Below are 21,217 nucleotides of genomic sequence, written 5' to 3' on the forward strand. Positions count from 1 at the left end.
CCCCGCCTGCCTGCCCACCGCGCCGCTGTGCCGCGGACGCGCTCAGAGTACGACTGCAGCCATGGCCGGAGCCCCCACCCTGGCCCTGCTGCTGCTTGGGCAGCTCCTGGCCATGACGGCGACCGAGGCGCAGGTGAGCCGGGCCAGGGCGCGCTGCGTTGGCAGGGGAGGTCGGCAGCCCCGGGCAGGGGCCTGGGGCTCTGAGGTAGATATCGAGTGGCACAGCCAGGGGGCAGCAGCCCTCACCCCCAGGGCCAGGGGGTGCCTGGGAACCGCCTTGTCCCATAACCTGCCTTCCCTTGGGGTGCGGGGTGCTGATCACCGGCTGAGCCCCCGTGGAAACCAGGACACCTCGGGGACGAGCCCAGGAGGCAGCCCCGTCCCCGCCGGGCCTCGGCCCACCGCCAGCACTGCAGCGCCCACCGGGGATGCGCACAAGGTCGCCTTTGTTCCCCGCAACTCCCTGCAGGGCAGGCACAGCCCCACCTGGCCTAACTGCCTGGGCCAGAGGCTCTGGGGGTCTGGGGGATGGCATCATGAGCCCCTGTGGCAGGCCCCAGGGCTGCTCGGGACCCAGGAAGAGGGGGTGCTCTTTCCTGCTGGCCCGAGTGCCACCAGGGGGACCCACCGCATGGGAGAGGGTGGGAGGACACCGCCTAATGACATTTCTCCATTTCAGAAAGTGGGACTTCGGGGCCCCCCTGGCCCCCCGGGGCCACCTGGGAAGCCAGGCAAGGATGGCATCGATGTGAGTTGGGGCAGGAAGGGTGGGGGTTCCTGTGGGGCTCTCGTTCTGGCTCCAACCTCCCTGAGCTCCCAGACTTGATGGAGACAAAAGCTAAGTCCTACCCCCTAGGGCTGGGGTGATGTTGGGGCGATAGGCCAGCCCCTTTGTGGGGTGAGAAACAAAGACAGTTCTGTCCTGCTGGGACGCACCCCACAGAGACTGCACCCCCCCCAGAGCAGGTGGGGGGCCACATGGAGGTCTTTGGAATGGAAATGTGGGCACTGAGCTGCGTGTGTCTGGGTCCCTGGAGGTGCTTGTGACCCTGTTTCCTGGGGTCTCCAGGTGGAGGTACAGGGTCTGTCCCTCTGGGTGGGTCTTGTTGGGGGCTGCCAGAGGCTGGAGCCAGCCTTGGGGAGGGTGTTGGGGACCAGCTCTGTCCCAGAGATGGCGCCCTCCATGCGTGCCCCAGGCCAAGGGCAGCCCAAGAAGCTCGGGGAGGCCGCTGGAATCCTGTAGCCTGCCCTCCCCTGGGGACTGTCCGGGCAAACCCCCCATGCAGCCCCCACAGGCGGGCTCTCCCCACCTGTGTTGTTCCCAGGTGGAGCCCCTGCGGCCAGTCCTCAGCCTCCCTCTGAGTCCCCAAGGCCCTGCCTGGCCCTCGATGGCCTGAGCCTCCCCCAGACCAGCGGTCTCGGCAACAGCTGAGAGGGGTGGGGGGAGGCTGGAGCCAGGTGGCCACGCATGCCCCTCCCCACTCCCGGCTGGGCCCCTGGCACCCCGGGGCCCCTGTGCTGCTGGGAGCCAGGAGAAGCCAAGCAGAGCCCGTCTCTCTGGGAGAGCTACCACCTAAAGCCTGTCCTGGACGCTCCCTTAAAGGGCTTCAGGCCTCGTGGGGGTGGGGGACCTGGGGTGCCTTCCGCAGCCTCTGTGTGTTGGGGTGCTGCTGCTCTGACCAGATGGAACTAGAGGCCTCTCAGCATGAAGCCCACTTTCTGGAGATTTTCAGACCAATGGAGGGTGGGGCTTCATGATGTGTTCCCTTCATTTCTTGGGGAGGGGGGGAGTTGTCCCTGTGCCCTCAAAGTGGGCCCCAAAAGGTGTGTGGGTCTTGCAGGGCCTGAGCCCCAGTCTGCCAGCTCACCCCTCCACAGCGCCTCCTCGGCGTCTTAGAGAAGGTCCGCTGAGGGGTGGGCAGGGGGTAAGGGGCTCCTGTCTTGTGCCCTGGGGCCTTTGGGGCAGGGCGCTCGGGGATGCTTGCACATGTGGGTGTCTTCCCCTCTGCAGGGGGAAGTTGGTCCTCCGGGTCTGCCTGGGCCCCCAGTGAGTATCCCTGCCAGTCTGCAGTGGGGACGCCTGCAACAGAGGGGTCATTGACACCCCTTCCCACCATGCTTTGCCCTGGGTCACCCGAGGGGAGGCTTCAGAGGGCTTGGAGCTATGGTGCGCCAGGAAGGAGTGGGAGGGGAGTGGGTGGGGTCGGGTGTCTCTGGGCCTGGCCTGGCTTTGCACCTTCTCCGAGCCAGTGCCTGGGCACGTGGGGAGGGGTCTGTACAGCCCTGCATGGTCAGCGTGGCTTAGGCCCAGGAACTGAGGATCCTGGGGCTCACTGGGGGCCCCACCGTGGGACCTGCCAGCCCTTCACTGGGGCAGCAAGCCATCCAGGTGGATGCCCTGCAGATACATCCCAGTGAGGGGCTTGGCTGGGAAGAGCAGCCCTCCTGAGGCCAGCAGGGTGGGGGCCTAGGGGGACCCACAGGCCCAGCAGGGGCGGAGTCTGCAGGGGAGCAGGCAGGGCCGAGGCTCTGGCGAGAGGCGCCCAGCTCACTACCGGGTGGTGCCCTCCCTGGGAAGCGCTTGTTCCCTTAGGGAAGGCCAGGGCTCCATGCCAGGGCTCCGCTCATGCCTGTGCCCCCCACCCCACAGGGACTGAAAGGGGCCCCAGGGAAGCCCGGGAACCCAGGAGAGGCAGGGCTGCCTGGACTGCCTGGCGTGGACGTGAGTATGCCTGCTCCTCCCCGGGGCCCTTCAGGCCCTGCCCCCCGCTTGAGCCCCTCCCTCCCCCACCCCATGAGCCCCCAACTCCCCTGCAGGCCTGGAGGGGTTCCAGCCCGGTGCCCAGGCATCAGGTTTCATTGCTGTTCTCCAGCTGGGCCTGTCCAAGCAGGAAACCCAGTCCTAAGAGTGTCTCCGGACATCCCCCAGCAGGGTCCTTGGCCTTCCTCCCAGGCCCTTAGCATCTGGCCCTGGGGGCTGGCAGAGGACAGAGCTGGCCCCCAGAGGTGAAAGTCTCACCAGCCCTTGCTTATCTGGGAACAAACACCCATTATCCAGGCCCCACCAAACTCCAGGCTGACTGTACCCGTCCTCAGACTCAAGGCCTGGCTCCAGACGACCTGGGCTTTGTGAGGACTGGAGGGGGTCTGAGAAGTCAGCTCTCAGCTGGGTCACCAGCTGCAGCAGTGCTCCTGTTGCTGGCCTCCCCTGGCTGCCCCGGAGCCCCTGGGAACACCAAGTGGACGTGCATGGGGCCAGGAGAGGAAGGTGCACACCTGAGGGTCTTTCCGGCCTCTCAGGACTGTGTTAGTTAGGGAAGGGCCCTGGCGGGGGCACGTCCTTCTCATGTGACCCCTCAAGCCCTCCCTCTGCCTGCCTCCCCAGGGTCTAACGGGGGGGGATGGACCCCCTGGACCCAGAGGCGCCCCTGGAGAACGGGTAAGTGCCTATATCACATCCATGCCTTCAGTTTAGGGGCGAGGTACCCGGCCAGGGGTGGCCAGTCTAAGCACCCTCCATCCACAGAGTCATGGGGCTAGTGGTTCTGAGGACCCTGCCCCTGCAGTGGGTGGAGGGGGCTGGAGCTCAGGTGGGCACAGTGTGGCAAGTGGCCGGCCCACATGGTGTCCCCTATGTGTGCCTACCTGAGGGGCCCGAGGTCACCTAGGCCACCCCTCAAGTCTGGCCATCATCCACTTACACCCCCTTCCTGACTGCCCAGTGCCCCCTAAGGAGGGCTTTCTCCAAGGGCAACTCACGTGGAGAAGTGGGTCCCCGAGGCCTGGTGTGAGGGGCGGGGCCAGGTGGGGATGCGAGGACACAGCTTGCCTTTGGCAGCTTGGCCGTGGGAATGCTTGGAGTTGAGAACGGGGTGGGGTGGCTGTGGTGGCCGGCAGGCCCTCGGCAGGGGTGGAGGGCCCGCTGGCTCCGGTCTTTCTGCAGGGAGCCTCTGGCAGGGGGACAGGAGAGGGGAGGGGCCTGCAGTGCAAGGACCCTGTCTTCCGGAGGCAGGGTAGTGACAGGACTGGGCGGGGGCCAGCGGGCCCTGGCCGCCCAGGACTCTGGGCTGCCTGCTGTGGGCCGGGGTCTCAGTGGCCTCTGTCTGAGGTGAGTGCACTGAGGGCTTCCCGGAGGAGACAGGTGTGGGGCACTTCCGTGTGGCTCAGGCTGGCGCTGATGCTGGGCCTTCCTGGTGGCCCGTCTGGCCTGTGGCGTGCTTGTTCCCACAGTTGCTTCCAACAGGTCCGGCTTCTCCTCAGCAGGGCTTTTGGCAAGGGACCTGCCCCGGCCACTGGGCATCAGGGCCCCCGCCCCCGCCCCTCGCCTTCTGTAACACGGGGACCCTCCTCAGAGGGGCAGTAGGATGAACTTGGGAGGGAGGAGGGAGGGCTTGCAAACAGGCGGGGTCCTGGGTCCTGCCACCCCCGACGCCTGGTTTCCTCCTGCAGGGAAGTCTAGGCCCCGCTGGGCCGCCCGGGCTGGGGGTGAGTACCGCCTTGGCTCCCAGGGGGCGTTCAAGGAGCCAGAGGGCCTGACCAGGGCTGTACCCGGCCCTCCCTGTTGCCCTCTGTGGGGCTGGTCCCTGGGCTGGGTCCTGGGGCATATTTGAGCTGTGCCCTGTCTCCGGGGTTGGGGGGGGGTCTCATCCCCTGATGTACTTTCCCCAACAGCCCACCTGACCATCTTAGGGGGAGGGGTGGTGGGCACACCTGTCCTGTGCCCAGGAAGTTCTGACCCCATGCTTGGCTTTGTAGGGCAAAGGCCTGCCCGGACCCCCCGTGAGTACCAACAGCCCTTGCAGCCCCCACCCAGGCATGCCCGCCATGCCCAGAGCTGCCCCGGCTGCCCGAACCACAGGGCTGGGGCGGCCACAGGAGGGGGTGCTCAGAGCTCCCTGGGGGCAGACCCCCATTCCTCACTTCTTTGCCTCCCCAGGGCGAGGCAGGGGTGAGTGGCCTCCCAGGTGGAATCGGCCTCCGGGGCCCCCCGGTGAGTGGCTGCCCTAGACCTTCCCCCAAGGCTTGGAGCAGGTGCCCCACCTGCCAGGCTGCCCCCAGGTCAGCTGCCAAGAGCTTCCCCTCCACCTTTTCTCCCCCTTCCTTCTCGGTGGGCCTTGATGGAGGAAGCCCTGGCTGATACCCAGGGTCAGGCCCGACCTCAGGACACCCGGAGTCCGCTAGCTCAAAGCCAGGGCCGGGGTGTCAGTGGAGGGCGGGGGCGTTCGGACCTGGGAGAGTGCCCACAGGGCCCAGTGGAACAGGGAGGCCTCGGAAGCAGCCAGCCAGGCGGGGGCTGGACCTGCCCCATCTAAGACATCATTCTCCCCAGGGACCCTCGGGACTCCCAGGCCTTCCTGGCCCACCGGGACCTCCTGGACCCCCTGTAAGTACTGTGGGCACAGGGCTCCGGAGCTCCTTAGGGGAGGTGCCAGGCACGGATAACTGTGTGGTGGGCCTGAGTCCTGTCTCCAGGCGCCTTGTCTTCAGGGCCCCCCGCCCCAGGACCCGCGCCTGTGTGGAGATTCCTGGGCGTTCCCCGGATGCGGGCTAAGTGGGGCTGAGGCAGTGGCTGGGTCCGCTGACTTGGGCATAGGCAGGGCTCAGGACTGGCAGCTCTACCCGGTCCCAAGGGCAGGTGGCTTCTGTCATTGTTACGTGCCCTGCAGCCGAGCCAGCAGCCCTGGCCACTCTGGGGGCCGAGTCCCCTGGAGGTCCTGGAGTGGTGGGAGGGGAAGGGCAGGTGGGCAGGTCAAAGTCAGCTGTCTCTGTGTTTCAGGGTCACCCAGGGGTCCTCCCCGAAGGCGCTACTGACCTTCAGGTGGGCACTTACCGTCACTGAGAAGGGGGCTGGGGGTGCTGATCTTGGTGGGAGGGGGCTCTGGCTGATCCATCACCTCCAACCTGCGTGGGGCATGGCCGGTCCCCTCCCTGCAGGAAGGCAGGGACAGCCCTCCAGCTCCGGCCACAGCCTCCCCTGCATCCTCACTGCCCCACCTCGGCCACTGGCCTGGCCCTGCCCTGTCCCATCACCCTGACCACACGTGGCAGTGAATCTAAGTCTAGCAAAATCAAATGTTAAACAATCCAGTGTTCTTGGTGCAGCTGCATTAAGTGCTCCCGGCCACATGGTGCGCGTGCCGGCTGCCTGGCGTTCCCAGCGCAGAAGCCTCCACACTGGAGCCGGGGCTCACTTTTGTCTTAGTCTTGGCACCTATGGCTGGTATGAAAAGAAAGACAGTGACTGGGCACCACAAATGTGTCTCCCTGTCCCGTGCAGCCGTTCACAGTTTGGCTGAGCTGGCTTCCATGGGGCAGAGGTTCTGGGCTCTCAGAGACCTGGGCCCGGTCTGGCTGCTCACCCCCACCCTGTGTCCCAAGCACCTGGTCGGTGTCCCTGAGGCGAGTGGCTGGCCTCTTGAGGATGGGCCTGGCAAGGGTGGCTGGGGTGGTGGTTGATGGCTTCGGCCAGATCAGCCATGGAGTGATCTACAACCCCTGTGCCATCTCAGGCATGGGGCATCCAGCCTGTGCCTGAGGGACACACATCCCTTCCTGAAGTGCGTTCATGCCCTGAGGGACCACAGCCTGAAGTTTGCTGTCAGCAGTGGGACAGAGACGAAGGCCCCTTTGTGAAGCCAGCAGCTCCCGAGCTGAATGGCTGCCTTGAACCTGGCATCTGAACTGGGGCAGAGAAATTGGAGCCAGGCTGGGAGGGGGAGGCCCCCGGGGGCCGGGCAGCCTCAGTCTGGCTCCTGGGCAGCGGCTTGCCGCACCCTGAGGCTGGTGCTGAATGAGGCCCTGTCTGGGCCCCAGGAGGCCCAGTGTTGTCCAAGGCCCCCTTCACCCCTGCGGGAAGGCCCATATCAGGGCTCCTGCATGCTGATCTCAGGGTCCAAGTCCTGCTCAGAGCTGCCATCAGGTCGCTGTTTGTCTGGCAGGGGTCTGACCTCTCTGTTCTCCAACAGTGCCCGGCCATCTGCCCGCCAGGCCCTCCAGGGCCCCCGGGGATGCCAGGGTTCAAGGTGAGTCATGCTTGAGGAGTGACTCCAGACCTGAGCCACCTCCATGCCCTGCAGGAGGCTGCCTGGCACCCACATGAGGGAGGTGGGTGTCTGGAAAGCCTGGCCTGGTTCCAGGGTTGGTACAAGAAGAAAGGGCAAGCGGCGTCCCCTGCCCCCTTCAACACTGGTGACCAGTGGGCACTGGCCTCCAGGACTGGGAGGCATTGAGAGAGGGCAAGGGGGAGAGCTGGCACTGGGTCCCGACCCCCTTCCCTGGCCCAGCCCTGCCCTCCTTTTCGGGCCTCAGTTTTCCCGAGCTATAGGCCCTGCAGGCCTGGGTTCAGAGCTGCTTGGGAGTGGGTCTGTGACATCAGTCACCGCTGGCTTTCAGGGACCCACCGGCTACAAAGGGGAGCAAGGAGAAGTTGGCAAGGATGGCGAGAAGGTAAAGTCGGGTGGTGTGGGGCTGCGGCTCAGGCGGTGGCAGGGTGGGGGAAGGGGCGCCTTGATGAAGCAGCTGCTTTGCACACCTCCCCGGCACGGCCTGGCTGGTCCGACCAGGTGGTTTGGGGCAGGGCCTCTGGCAGACCCCCGCCCACCTGGGCTCCTGGGGAAGCCCCCTGAACTTGGGCCGGCCCCACCGGTGGCCAGAAGGGCTGGCTTCAGCCCCAAGTGAGCCCTGAAGTCCCTGCCCTCTCTCCCCATGGCCGCTGCTGGTGGGGGGTGTCTTCTGTCCTCACCCTCAGGCTGCGGGTGAGGCCAGGTGCCCTCCAGCCTGGCAGGAGTGGTCAGATTGCCATGTGGGCAGCAGAGGGGGCCCAGCCCAGCCAGAAGGAGGTGTCTAGGAAGGGCTGGGGCCTCACTGCTCTCTGGAGGAGGCCAGTACCCCCACAACCTCGGAGGTGCAGCTGTGAGTGGGGTGGACCCCACTGCACGGGAACTGGCCGGCTGGGGAAGGTTTGGGAGAGCTGACCACTGCCTCTCAACTTCCACTGTAGGGTGACCCCGGCCCCCCTGGGCCTGCCGGCATCCCAGGCACCGTGGGACTGCAGGTGAGCCAGGGGAGGGCTGGGCGTGGGTGAGGATGAGGGACCGGAGCCCCTTGAGCTGCTCAGGTCTGTGGGGGCCAGTCCACCAACACCCACAATGGGAACTGGGCCGGGGTGGTGCCTGGTAGGCTACCAGTTCTGGGGTCTTAGCCTCCGCCTGCTAGGACCCCTCAGTGCCCCCCTGGAGGGTGCAGTCCGTGTATCTCTGGCTCTCTCCCCAAAGGGTCCTCGGGGCCTACGAGGATTGCCAGGGCCACTCGGGCCCCCGGGGGACCGGGTAAGTCTGCCAGCCCCTTGGGGGATCACTCCAGGCAGTAGGGGGGTCACCTCCAGAGGCCAGATGGCCCCCTGAGTGCTGGGGCTGGGCTGTGTGACCTCAGCAGGGCTGCTTCTGGGCCTCCATTCACTCGTCAGTGAGGCCTGTGTGGCTTCGACCCAAGGGGGATGGGAAGGGTAGGTGCAGGAGAGAAAGGGGTGCTTTGGCAAATGTGGGGGCAGAGGCCTGGGCCCCACTGGGTCGCCAACTGGGGGGGATGCTTGATGGGTGCTTGAGGCAGGGCTTTCCCCAGACAGAACCGGGTCCCTGGGGATACTGGCCAGGCGTCAGACAAGAGGCCCCAGATGAACCCCCCACTCTCCTTCACAGGGTCCCATTGGATTCCGAGGGCCACCCGGGATCCCAGGAGCCCCTGGGAAAGTGGTATGTGTGTGTCTGGGGGTGGAGGGTAGCCCTGTGCAGTCCTAGACTCTCTGTCCCCTTCCCTCTTCCTCAGTCACCTGCCCAGCCCCACTGGGCTGCAGGTCCTTCCTGTGGGCACACCCCTTGGCGTGGGAGGGCACCGCTGGGCAGGTACTGGTGATGCACCCGATGAAGGTGAGTTACAAGGGTGGCCGTCGTCTGTGGGAGGTGTGGCGTCTTTCTCTTTCTGGACATAAAGTGAGGTGCTGTTAGCGCCCCTCAGCGGCATCAGGCTGCCACCCGGGCCACTCCTGGGGCTGACCCCAGCCAGCTGCCCCTCAGTCCACCTTCCCGAGTCACTGACTCTGTCCCTGCTCCCCCTTGTCGTTTCAGGGGGACAGAGGCGAGAGGGGCCCAGAGGGGTTCCGTGGCCCCAAGGGTGACCTTGTAAGTGAGAGAACCTCGATTCTCTGGGTCCTTCGGTGGGGGGGAGGGCGCGTGGACGGCACATGCCAGGGGACATGGGGTGGGGGGCGGTGAGCCACAGACACGTGCCGGGTCCGGCCTGAGGGCCCCTGGCCCAACTCCCTCAGCGGCTCTGTGTCTGACAAGCTCCTCTCCGAGCGGCCAGGAAGGGGCTGTGGCCCAGACTCCTGGGGGTGCGTCCTGGGCACTGACACACATCTGTGCAAGACCCGTCCCTTGGGCCAAGGGTGCTGTGCTGTGGTGTGGAGCAGCAGGAGACGGCTTGGTGCAGCGAGCGAGCCTCCATGAGACCGAGGAGGCCGGGCAGCCAAGGGACTGCCCCCCACAGCACTTTGCTGCGGACACCCCCAGACCGGCCTGGTCCTCCCCTGGACTGAGCCGGGGGGCCAGAGGTCTGTGAGGTGGCCTCGGATGCCACGGCGACCCCAGGACCCTAGGATGGGTCCCAGTCGGCAGGCAGTCGGGACTGGCCCCCACAGCTGCCCCAGCCCTGCACGTGTGCCCGGAGGTGGTGGGCACTGGGCCGCGGCCCACCAGGGACTGAGATGGTGTGGGAGGGGCATCCCTCACAGGCCCAGCTGCAGTTGCTTGTGTCTTTTAGGGCAGACCAGGTCCCAAAGGGGTCCCTGGGATGGCCGGGCCCAGTGGAGAGCCGGTGAGTTCCCGGGGCTCCGGGGCCCATGCGCGGACCCCAGGCCTCGCTCCCCCCGCCCCCTGCCGGGGTCGTTCTCCTTCCACCCGGGGCTCAGCGTGGGCCACACTGCCCAGCACGCAGCTCTCACTCTGTGTAGTGGCCTGTGGTTGGTCACCATCCAAAAACACAGGATGGTGGTTGAACAGCCCCGCATTTTCATTTTGCCCGGGACTGTGGGTTCTGTCACTGTTCCTACAGTGGATGGTGCAGAACCAGTGGGCACGGCTCTGGGGCACCGTCTTCTGCGTCTGTGCCCCCTCATCCACACTCAGCCCAGACCCACACTCCCTCCTGGCCCCGTGCCCCGAGTGGGGGGTCTGGAGCACACGGCAGGCCAAGGAAGGCTGGTGGGGGAAGCCGTCTGCTCCCCTGACACCTTCCTGGCGCCAGGTCTCCGTGAAGTCTGGGCAGATGGGGAGGGCAGTGCAGGGTCTGACTGGCGCGTGCCTACCCCCACTCACTGGGTGTCCTTGCCCCTCACCTGTGGTCTGAGGGCAGCTCAGGTCACCAGGTGACCACTGAGCTGTGAGGCCACCACCCCCAGGGCAGTTTAGGGGCTGCCCGCCCAGTGTGGGGGAGTGGCTTGGAGGGTGAGGGGATTGGGGAAGAGAGAGCTGCTGCCCACCAGGCCTCTGCCCCCGTCCCCAGGGCATGCCAGGCAAGGACGGCCGGGACGGCGTGCCAGGACTCGATGGCCAGAAGGTCGGTACACAGCCAGCAGCCTGCAGGGGTGGTGGGGTCTGTGGGGAGTCCAGCCTCCCAGCCTCAGTACCCCATTTCCCCCCAATCTCTGCAGGGAGAGGCCGGTCGCAGTGGTGCCCCAGGAGAGAAGGGCCCCAATGGGCTCCCGGTGAGTGCACAGGGCTTCCTGGGGGCCCCTGAGCTGGGGCTCAGCATCAAGGCCAGGGAAGCCGTCGGAGCCCCTCGCCCTGTGGGGTGCTCTCCTGTGGACTTGGCAGCTGACCCCCGACTCTGCTGCAGGGTCTCCCGGGACGAGCAGGGTCCAAGGGCGAGAGGGGAGAGCTGGTGAGTGGCTTCTTTCTCTGGGGGAGGGGAGGCCAGCGCCCGGTCCCGGGCAGAGGGACGTGGGTGGGCACCCAGAGCTCTCCTTCCCACGCAGGGCAGAGCTGGCGAGCTGGGCGAGGCTGGCCCCTCAGGAGAGCCTGGGGTCCCCGTAAGTACCCACAGCCCGCACCCCACACTCTGCCCCCTGTTGCAGAGACCCTGCTCACACCTTCCCTTCCCCGTGTAGGGAGATGTTGGCGTGCCTGGGGAGCATGGCGAGGCTGGCCACAGGGGCTCAGCGGTGAGTGGGGGGGGGCAGGGCATCAGTGGGGAATCACCCCTATGTGACCCAATTTCTGTGATGGCTGGGCTGGCATTTGGACACATCAGTGGGCTGAGCCCATGAAAGCTGGGAGATGGTGAGGGCCAGGCCCCAGCTGTCCTGTCTTGAGACCTCTGCTGAGGGGGCAGAGCCACTGTGCGTGGCAGGGGCAGCCCAACCCCAGGTGGAGCTAGTGACACCACCACAGGGCTTGGGTGGCCCTGGGTGGCCTGGCACCAGGTTTGGCTGGTGCATGGGGTCCCAGGACCTCTCTGACCCCTCAGGGACTCCCCTGCCTTGTCCCAGTGACTGGCCAGGGGGCTGGGGACCAGCTCCCGTGTCTGCCCCCCGTGGGAGGACCAACCTACCCTGGAACCTTTCTTCTGTCTTTCAGGGGGCTTTGGGCCCACAGGGCCCTCCTGGGGCTCCTGGCATCCAGGGCTTCCAGGTGGGTGAGGCTGGGGGGCAGGATTTGCACCCAGTGGGCCCCGGTGGGCAGCCTGGTGGGGGAGGGCTCCCTCGTCGGTGCTGACAAGCTGGGTCCCTGTCTGTAGGGCCGGAAGGGCAGTATGGGAGACGCCGGTGTGCCAGGCCCGCAGGGCCTCCGAGGTGGCGTGGGTGACCGGGTAAGTGGCTGTCCCAGCAGGGGCATCCTGTGCCTGTCCTGTACCTGCTGTCCACAGTCCCACAGACCTAAGGGGCGGGGCCTGGCAGCAGGGGGCGGGAGCAGGGGGTGTGCACAGGACTCCGTGCAGGTCACCTCCGTATTTCCTGAGACCCCCCTGATGCTGAGCCTTCTCTGCTGCAGGGCCTCGGAGGAGCCACAGGCCCCAAGGGAGACCAGGTGAGCGGGCACCAGCAGGTCAGGTGCAGTGCTGCCCTCAGAGCTCTGAGCAGCCCCTACCTCACTTCTCTCCCTGCTTCCACATCCCCTGGGTACCAATGGTGGGGGGCCAGTCCAGCAGCATGCGCTGGCTCCTGGGCATAACAGTAGCTGCCTCTGGTCGGCCCCCTGGGATCCTCTCAGGGAGGATGCGTTCCTTGCAGGCCCTCTGGGAGAATGACCCCAGAAAGGGGTGGGGTCCGGACCCCAGGCCTCTCTTTGCTGAGTCTCTCAGAAAGCTGGGGGTGGGGGGTCCTGTGTTGCTGTGGCTCTGCTGCCCCGATGGCCAGGCAGCACCATGCCTTGTATGTTGGCCCAGGACCGGGGTTCTGCTTGGCAGAAAAGCTTTATCATGACAACAACGGAGAGCTCGGTGGCGCCGCCGGGCCTGGTCTCCGGCGGGCTCCCACCCAGGTTTGAGAACAGCCTGAGGCTCGGATGGTCCTGTAACTTGGGGCGTGTCACTTTCAGGGCATTGCAGGTTCTGACGGTCTTCCTGGGGACAAAGGGGACCTGGTAAGTGCAACTGAGTTGGCCTCACGTTTGGTAACAGCTGAGAATGAACCAGCCACATCTGGGGGCAGGGGACCCCGCAGATCCAGGCGGAGGAACGGGAAACTCGGTCTAGGGGGTGAGTCGCAGGGTGGGGGTGCTGTCCCTGTGGGGCTCCGAGGTCTGGCTGTGCGGCTCTCTGCACTCTCCCTTTCACGGAGCAGTGCCTGCAAAGTGACCTTGTGCTGGTCGCTGCCAGGTGTTCATGGAAGAAAACTGCTTCCACAGAGCCACCCCTCAGGTTACGTTCACAGCAGAATCTCAGCTCCCCGAAAAACTCCTGGGCTCTGCCGGAGGTAACAGAAACGACCACGGAGTTCTGGGCAGAAGGGTCCCTGGCTGCCCAGTGGCCAGGGTGCTGGTCTGTCGTGGAGCCTTGCTCAGCATCTGGCAAAGAGGAGGCGGCTGCGCTTGGTCCCTTCTCCGCAGCCTTGCAGCCCTGCACGCACTGTCAGCCTCCAGCCAAGGTTACCTCGAGGGTGTGGGTGTCACGGCTGGCTGGGGATCGGCTGGAAGAAGCAGACGTCACCGTGGGGCTCCGGGTCTGTGCATCGGACGGGCGACACGCACACTGCGCCCCGTGGCCTCCTGGGGGCTCCCTTCCAGCCTCACTGAGGGCAGGCTGCTGTTTGGCCTGAGCAGTGTGGTGGCCGGCTCTCACCCAGACAGCGACGCCGATGAGTGGTCCCGGCTTCTGCTGTCCAGTCGGAACAGTGACCCGTTCACACCAGCCGGGAAGCTTCCTGAGGACACAGCTGGAGGGGGGCTTCAGGCACAGACGCTCAGCTTGCCGTTATCCATAACAACAAAAGGGGGAACAAAGTAAACCATCAGAAAAGGTGTTGTGCTGCCACTAAACATGCTCTAAGGAAGATGTCACCGAAGCCTCAGTACATAATCTCCAAACTCAGCAATATGAACAACATACTGGGAGAGTTGGGAGGATGTAACCTCTCTGATATTTCATCCCCAACCAATATGCTAGGTGATCTCTTTAGATGCAAATACCACCCAACCACGAATGAGAATTGAAATGCACTTCTCTTTTGCAGGGTCCCCGTGGCCCCGTAGGACCCAAAGGAGAGGTGAGGGCTGAAAAACCCAAAGGAGCCCGTGGGCTTCCTGGCCCCCAGGCTGCCGGCGGAGCCCTGCGGGTCGGCAGACCCCAGCCCCTCTGCTCAGGGGGCGCGTGTGGGCTGGCAAGCCCCCGGGTGGCCTGCCTGTGACCGGCCTTGTCCTGCTCTCTCTCCAGCCTGGCAATCGAGGGGAGCTGGGCCCAAAAGGCATCCAGGGTCCCAATGGCACCAGCGGTGTGGAGGGCGTCCCGGGCTCCCCCGGCCCCATTGGCGTCCAGGGCATACAAGGTGTGCCTGGTGTGACAGGGATACCTGGTGTCCCGGTACGTGGTTTCTGCCCTTCCCTGAGTCCCTGCCCATCAGCACTGGCCAGTTGCTTTTCAGAGTGAGGTAGTGGGGGTGCCAGCGTGCCCATCTGCTGACCCACTTGTGGGGTGACTTTCAGGGGCAAGAAGCCAGCGAGCAGCACATCAGGGAGCTGTGTGGGGCTATGATCAGCGGTGAGTGGGCTCCTCCCGGGCTCTTCGGTTCCGGGGCCCTGCCTTCCCCTGGCCCCTCCACCACTCTCCAGCTAAGCTGTGGGCAGGCTGGCCACCCGCCTGTGGCCCTGGGGGTCCAGTGGGTGCATCTGCACTGAGTGGAAGAGGCTCCCTGCAGGATTTACTGCAGGACTGGCACACGGTGGTTGTTCTGCAGGTCTGCTCAATGAAACAGGGACAAGGGACAAATAAGTGTACCTTGTTGGCTTGGATAGACCAAGTGGACATCTTTTGGCCACTTGGATTTGTGGGATTTTTTTTTTTTTGGTATCATTAATCTACAATTACATGAAGAACATTATGTTTACTAGACTCCCCCCTTCATCAAGTCCCCCCACAAACCCCATTACAGTCACTGTCCATCAGCATAGTAAGATGCTGTAGAGTCACTACTTGTCTTCTCTGTGTTGCTCAGCCCTCCCTGTGCCCCCGCCACACTATACATGCTAATCATAAGGCCCCCTTTCTTTTTCCCCCCCCTTATCCCTCCCTTCCCACCCATGCTCCCCAGTCCCTTTCCCTTTGGTAACTGTTAGTCCATTCTTGGGTTCTGTGATTCTGCTGCTGTTTTGTTCCTTCAGTTTTTCTTTGTTCTCATACTCCACATATGAGTGAAATCATTTGGTACTTGTCTTTCTCCGCCTGGCTTATTTCACTGAGCATAATACCCTCCAGCTCCATCCATGTTGTTGCAAATGGTAGGATCTGTTTTCTTCTTATGGCTGAATAATATTCCATTGTGTATATGTACCACCTCTTCTTTATCCATTCATCTGCTGATGGACACTTAGGTTGCTTCCATTTCTTGGCTATTGTAAACAGTGCAACGATAAACATAGGGGTGCATCTGTCTTTTTCAAACTGGGCTGCTGCATTCTTAGGGTAAATTCCTAGGAGTGGCATTCCTGGGTCAAATGGTATTTCTATTTTGAGCTTTCTGAGGAACCTCCATATTGCTTTCCACAATGGTTGAACCAATTTGCATTCCCACCAGCAGTGTAGGAGGCTTCCTGTTTCTCCACAACCGCACCAACATTTGTTGTTGTTTGTCTTTTGGATGGTGGTGATCCTTACTGGTGTGAGGAGATATCTCATTGTGGTTTTAATTTGCATTTCTCTGATGATTAGGGATGTGGGGCATCTTTTCATGTGTCTGTTGGCCATCTGAATTTCTTCTGTGGAGAAGTGTCTATTCAGCTCCTCTGCCCATTTTTTAATTGGATTATTTGCCTTTTGTTTGTTGAGGTGTGTGAGCTCTTTATATATTTTGGACGTCAACCCTTTATCGGATGTGTCATTTATGAATATATTCTCCCATACTGTAGGGTACCTTCTTGTTCTATTGATGGTGTCCTTTGCTGTACAGAAGCTTTTCAGCTTGATTTGTCCCACTTGTTCATTTTTGTTTTTGTTTCCCTTGCCCGGGGAGATAAGTTCATGAAGAAGTCGCTCATGTTTATGTCTAAGAGATTTTTGCCTATGTTTTTTTCCAAGAGTTTTATGGTTTCATGACTTACATTCAGGTCTTTGACCCATTTCGAATTTACTTTTGTTTATGGGGTTAGACAATGGTCCAGTTTCACTCTCTTACATGTAGCTGTCCAGTTTTGCCAACACCAGCCGTAGAAGAGGCTGTCATTTCCCCATTGTATGTCCATGGCTCCTTTATCGTATATTAATTGACCATATATGTTTGGGTTACTATCTGGACTCTCTATTCTGTTCCACTGGTCTGTGACTCTGTTCTTCTGCTAGTACCAAAATGTCTTGATTATTGTGGCTTTGTAGTAGAGCTTGAAGTTGGGGAGCAAGATCCCCCCCAATTTATTCTTCCTTCTCAGGATTGCTTTGGCTATTTGGGGTCTTTGGTGTTTCCATATGAATTTTTTAACTATTTGTTCCAGTTTGTTGAAGAGTGCTGTCGGTATTTTGATAAGGATTGCATTGAATCTGTAGATTGCTTTGGGCAGGATGGCCATTTTGACAATATTAATTCTTCCTAGCCAGGAGCATGGGATGAGTTTCCATTTGCTAGTGTCCTATTTAATTTCTCTTAAGAGTGTCTTATAGTTTTCAGGGTATAGGTCTTTCACTTCCTTGGTTAGGTTTATTCCTAGGTATTTTATTCTTTTTGATGCAATTGTGAATGGAATTGTTTTCCTGATTTCTCTTTCTGTTAGTTCATTGTTAGTGTACAGGAAAGCCTCAGATTTCTGTGTATTAATTTTGTATCCTACAACTTTGCTGAATTCCAATGTTAGTTCTAGTAGTTTTGGGGTGGAGTCTTTAGGGTTTTTTATGTACAATATCATGTCATCTGCAAATAGTGACAGTTTGACTTCTTCTTTACGAATCTGGATTCCTTGTATTTCTTTGTTTTGTCTGATTGCCGTGGCTAGGACCTCCAGTACTATGTTGGATAACAGTGGGGAGAGTGGGCATCCCTGTCTAGTTCCCGATCTCAGTGGAAATGCTTTCAGCTTCTCGCTGTTCAATATAATGTTGGCTGTGGGTTTATCATAGATGGCCTTTATTATGTTGAGGTACTTGCCCTCTATTCCCATTTTGTTGAGCGTTTTTATCATGGATGGATGTTGAATTTTGTCAAATGCTTTTTCAGCATCTATGGAGATGATCATGTGGTTTTTGTCTTTCTTTTTGTTGATGTGGTGGATGATGTTGATGGACTTTCTAATGTTGTACCATCCTTGCATCCCTGGGATGAATCCCACTTGGTCATGGTGTATGATCCTCTTGATGTATTTTTGAATTCGGTTTGCTAATATTTTGTTAAGTATTTTTGCATCTTTGTTCATCAGGGATATTGGTGGATTTGTGGGATTTTTAAGGAGCTCCAAAAAAATGAGAATCTCCTTTCTAGGCTTGTGATTCTCTCTTGGGTGTGCTGAGGAAATCGAACAGCACTGATTCTGTACCCCAAAGCAGTTAAAACCAATAAACAAAACTTCCTTCTCAAAAGCAGTATAGTTATTTTATGCTTTACATAAATTACCTTTGATAACCCTCTTTGAATAAATGCTTGCATCTTTGTTTTCCAAAAGAACAAATCGCCCAATTAGCTGCTCACCTGAGGAAGCCTTTAGCACCAGGATCCATGGGTCGGCCTGGTCCAGCTGGACCTCCGGGACCTCCGGGGTCCCCAGGCTCCATCGGCCACCCGGGTGCTCGAGGGCCCCCTGGATATCGTGGTCCCACTGGAGAGCTGGGGGATCCTGGACCCAGAGGTGGGTACACCAGTGGGCTTCTGGCCTTGCCTGGCCTTGCCAAGACCCGTGTCTCACACACACACATCTGAACTGCCTCGGTGTCCCTGGCTCATGTCAGACGCTGCCAAGGTGCTGAAGGGCAGAGCCACTGCCAGAGCCCATCTGGCGGGAAGCCCCTTGGGCCTCGGGGCCCGGCCGCTGACTCCTCATTAACCCCACAGGGACTGTAACATGTTTTATAGATGGCATGCTTTTCTCCAATGCCATCAGAACAACATTCAGGGGAGGAGGGGTAGATGAGAACATGAAGAAGAACAAACAGGAACCCCATTTACAAGTACTAGCGCCTACATTAATGAAAACTGGCATATATGAACGTTTCTGCTGCAAAAGGTAAAAAAGATAAGATTCAAAGATCCGTTTTAAGAACTTTAAAGAACTAGGAAATAATTCAGAAATGCAGTGAAATCACAGACGCTTTAGGCTGCCGTGCTGACCCCACGCGGTGGCCCCTTGTTCACAGTGACCACGCTGACACTGTGGGGATCTCACGAGCTGCTAGACGTTTGTTCACTTCATGTCGAGACCCTGACGGTGCGCCGCCGCCCACCGGCACCCTCAGGCCCGGACTGAGGGTCTAAAGCCCATGATTCCCGTTCATTCAACTTCCTGACCAGAGAAGTTTCTGTTCAGAGTCTCCAGGAGAAAGTTGGCTCTGTGAGTTCCTTTCTTCCTCCGTGAGGCTAGACTCAGTCCAGCAGGTGGAAGCACCCCGCAGGCACCAGGCCGCCTACTCTGAAGACACCCAGAGGTGGGGCTGAGCAGCTTCAGCAGCAGACGCGTCCCGGCGCCTTCTCATCCCGCCGACGTGACCACCTCATAGCTCCATGTCTTCTCGGCGGCTCTAACTTCTGGCACCGGGACTGCGTTTTCCAACCAAAGACCAAAACAGCGTTTTTTTCAAACAGGGATCTGAATGCCTGCAAAACTTTTGAAAATAAAATTCAAAAACAGCTTTGCTGCTGTTCAAGTGGAGCCCCCACATAGACGAGCTGGTCGATGCCCCTCCTCTGAGGGCGCTGCTCCTGTGTGGCGGTGGAAGGCAGGCCTTTCCCGGCGGGAGGCTGGCAGACAGCTTCGCCTCCCAGGGCCGCCGTCCCTTCCTCAGTAAAGCAGACTTCCGGACAGCCACTGCAGGTCTTCAGGCACCAGCCACCGTTCCCTCTGAGCTTCTGTCTCCCCTGCGACACAGCAGGTCAGGGGCACTTCCCCAGAACCAACTTTAGCCAGCAAGTCACAGCGGCTGGGCCCTGCTGCCCTGGGCCTCAGGGCCACCAAGGCCCACCTTCCACTCAGCGGCAGGAATACGCACTGACGTACCAGCCTGCACACAGCTGGTGTTGCTGCCGTTGACACCAGCGCGCCAACAGCAGGCTGACTGCCTGCAAAATGCTCCTGTCGAGTGTCGCTGTCCCCACGGAAGGCTGATTTGCCAGAAACCCAACTGCACAGTAACTTGTGCACGTCTCCTGTTGCACAGCACACGGGCTTCAGCACGCCTCAGTGCCCAGGGCCAGGAGGAGTGGAAGGCTGAAGTGACACAGAGGGACCGTCCCAAACACCCTTAGGTGACGTGTGGGTCAAACTCATGATAGTAGGAGTATAAAATAGGTACGCAGCTGCTCGACAGAAATATTTTAAACAAAACTAAAATACCATCAAAAGTGGCCACTCTGACGCTGGGTAGTCACACAGTGGGTTCATTCAGTCTGTCGCCTTCACACCCAATGTGTGGTGGGTACTTCCCTAAATGTGTTTTACTTCAGCAGAAAGCTTAAAAAGTGGGCACCCTATTTGTAAAAGGGTGGGACCACGGGTGGTGTGGTTTGCAACACACCAGAGGGCTTTCCTTAAACTTGCACCAGGTGTTCTAAACGTGCTTCTGTTAATACCTACGACAGGCCACCAGGGAGACAGAGGAGACAAGGGCTCGGCTGGCGTGGGTCTGGACGGGCCTCATGGAGACCAGGGGCTCCAAGGTATGGGGCGCTGCCACTAAATCTCCTGTTGGGGCACCTTCCCTACATTTGTACACAGAGCAGGGCCAGGGTGGCAGGCGGGACACGTTTTCTCTCACGGGAACGATTTCTCTCCTGGCCAAGCATTCTCAGAGCTGAGCTGAGGAATAGTTTAAGCTTCTACACAGGAGAGTGGCCATTAATCAATAAACAGGCCCTCCTGTGTCTACTTGTTAAGTAGATTCTAACAGAATTTTCTTCCTTGGCCCCAACATACCCTGAATGTTTAGATTCTTAGTATCCAACATAAATGCTTTGTCACGGGGTGGGGGCGGGTTGAGCTGCTCACCAGTGGGGACACCCCAGCCTCTCCGAGACGCTTCTGGAATCCTTGCCACCTACACACACATCCTGGTAGTCAGCTCCAGCTCTTGAGCCCCTTCCATGCCACGGGCCCTGCTGCACCCCAACACCTGAATGCTCTTCTCCTGGCCCTTGAGGCTGCAACTCACCCCCTGGTCTCCACTTTGCTGACCTCCTCTGCCTCCGCCCACCGTGCACCTGGGCAGGTGCCACCGCCAGGTAGATTTCCCCTTCTGTTCACCCACACCCATCCCCATGGCTGCCACCAGCGTCACTCAAAGGCCACTCCTGTGCGGACCCTCTTGCCCGCTCTGCACCCACTCTCCATGCAGCTCCAAAGATCTCTTCTCAACCCTGACGTGCGCACCTCACTGCGCCTGCCACATCTTCCCCCACTTAGGGCCTCTGCCCTTGCTCACCCTGTGGCCGGCACTCCTACCCAGGGCTTCTCCCAGAGTTAGGGAGTAAGCTAGTGAGACAGAAGGGCGGGCTGGGCTGAGCGATGTAGTTTCTGGCCGCGTGCACACTCACCTTCCCACTCTGTCTCAGGACCGCAAGGTGTGCCTGGCGTTAGCAAAGACGGCCGCGACGGGGCCCACGGGGAGCCCGGGCTTCCTGGAGATCCTGGCCTTCCTGGCGCTGCTGGGGCCCAGGGGCCCCCTGGCATCTGCGACACCTCTGCCTGCCAAGGAGCCGTGATGGGAGGCGGCGGGGAAAAATCGGGTGCTAGACGCTCCTAAAACATAACCTCAGAAGGTGAGAGAAGTGGCGAGCCCCGAGGGCCACGCCTGGGCGGCTGTGCCGTTGCTCAGGAGTGTCGCACGCTGTGCTGCCATGCCGTCAGGCGAGGCCTTCCTGGCTGCCCCTCCACGTCCTCAACGGCAGCAGCTGGACACTTGGTTTCAGGGGAAACCATGCCCGTCCCTGAGTTGTCGTCAAGCGCTCCGTCTCCGCGAGTATTTACGGTGGTCCATTTCGGCTGTGACATCATACCTCAGACACAGACCCTATGTAATAAAATTGTAAACCCAGCATTTGAGAAGGAGAGAGTGTGTACATACACGAAGTTTTGTACGATTCCAACATAATATTCAGCGACTTGTTTACATAGCATTTGTTTAAAGTCTAGATATAATCTCAATAAAGTGATGTTATATCTTCAGATTGACTATCCACAGTGTAACAAAAAATTTACTTAATGTATGGGTCCCTTTGGCACAAAGCTCTCACCTGAGTCAGCTCCTGCTTCTGTGGACAAACTTTATCTCCAACAAACGGTATTTATTGAAGGTGACTTTGTATCACACTAAAGTCTACTGGTAT

At 60.3% G+C, this 21,217-nt stretch overlaps 1 protein-coding gene across 3 annotated transcripts; it reads left to right on the forward strand.

The window, feature by feature from the left end:
• Positions 1–60: 60 nt before the first annotated feature.
• Positions 61–21,160, forward strand: COL9A3 (collagen type IX alpha 3 chain). Of its 3 annotated transcripts, none has more exons than XM_036901766.2 (32): positions 61–133; positions 680–748; positions 2,012–2,047; positions 2,651–2,722; positions 3,386–3,439; positions 4,450–4,485; positions 4,756–4,779; positions 4,937–4,990; positions 5,330–5,383; positions 5,777–5,818; positions 6,966–7,022; positions 7,393–7,446; positions 8,000–8,053; positions 8,274–8,327; positions 8,697–8,750; positions 9,123–9,176; positions 9,817–9,870; positions 10,558–10,611; positions 10,706–10,759; positions 10,891–10,935; positions 11,030–11,083; positions 11,162–11,215; positions 11,631–11,684; positions 11,791–11,862; positions 12,045–12,080; positions 12,591–12,635; positions 13,724–13,756; positions 13,924–14,070; positions 14,193–14,247; positions 17,349–17,531; positions 19,475–19,552; positions 20,444–21,160. In XM_036901766.2, exons 1-32 carry the CDS (start codon positions 62–64, stop codon positions 20,632–20,634), a joined length of 2,049 nt encoding a protein of 682 aa, XP_036757661.2. In that variant the 5' UTR covers position 61; the 3' UTR covers positions 20,635–21,160. The 3 variants fall into 3 exon arrangements, with proteins under 3 accessions (XP_036757661.2, XP_057359130.1, XP_057359131.1); XM_057503147.1 differs by having other exon boundaries at positions 13,924–14,035; positions 20,444–20,600; XM_057503148.1 differs by lacking the exons at positions 13,924–14,070; positions 14,193–14,247; positions 17,349–17,531; positions 19,475–19,552; positions 20,444–21,160 and having other exon boundaries at positions 12,836–13,750.
• Positions 21,161–21,217: the final 57 nt, after the last annotated feature.

Source organism: Manis pentadactyla, chromosome 5 (genome assembly GCF_030020395.1).
Source record: "Manis pentadactyla isolate mManPen7 chromosome 5, mManPen7.hap1, whole genome shotgun sequence".
NCBI lineage: Eukaryota > Metazoa > Chordata > Mammalia > Pholidota > Manidae > Manis > Manis pentadactyla.

Bases quoted from the DNA above. Each gene is read 5' to 3' on its own strand.
- COL9A3 (XM_036901766.2), top strand. From the start codon at position 62: ATGGCCGGAGCCCCCACCCTGGCCCTGCTGCTGCTTGGGCAGCTCCTG. The intron at 749-2,011 runs GTGAGTTGGGGC...TCCCCTCTGCAG, and splicing joins CAGGCAAGGATGGCATCGAT to GGGGAAGTTGGTCCTCCGGG. The intron at 7,447-7,999 runs GTAAAGTCGGGT...CTTCCACTGTAG, and splicing joins TTGGCAAGGATGGCGAGAAG to GGTGACCCCGGCCCCCCTGG.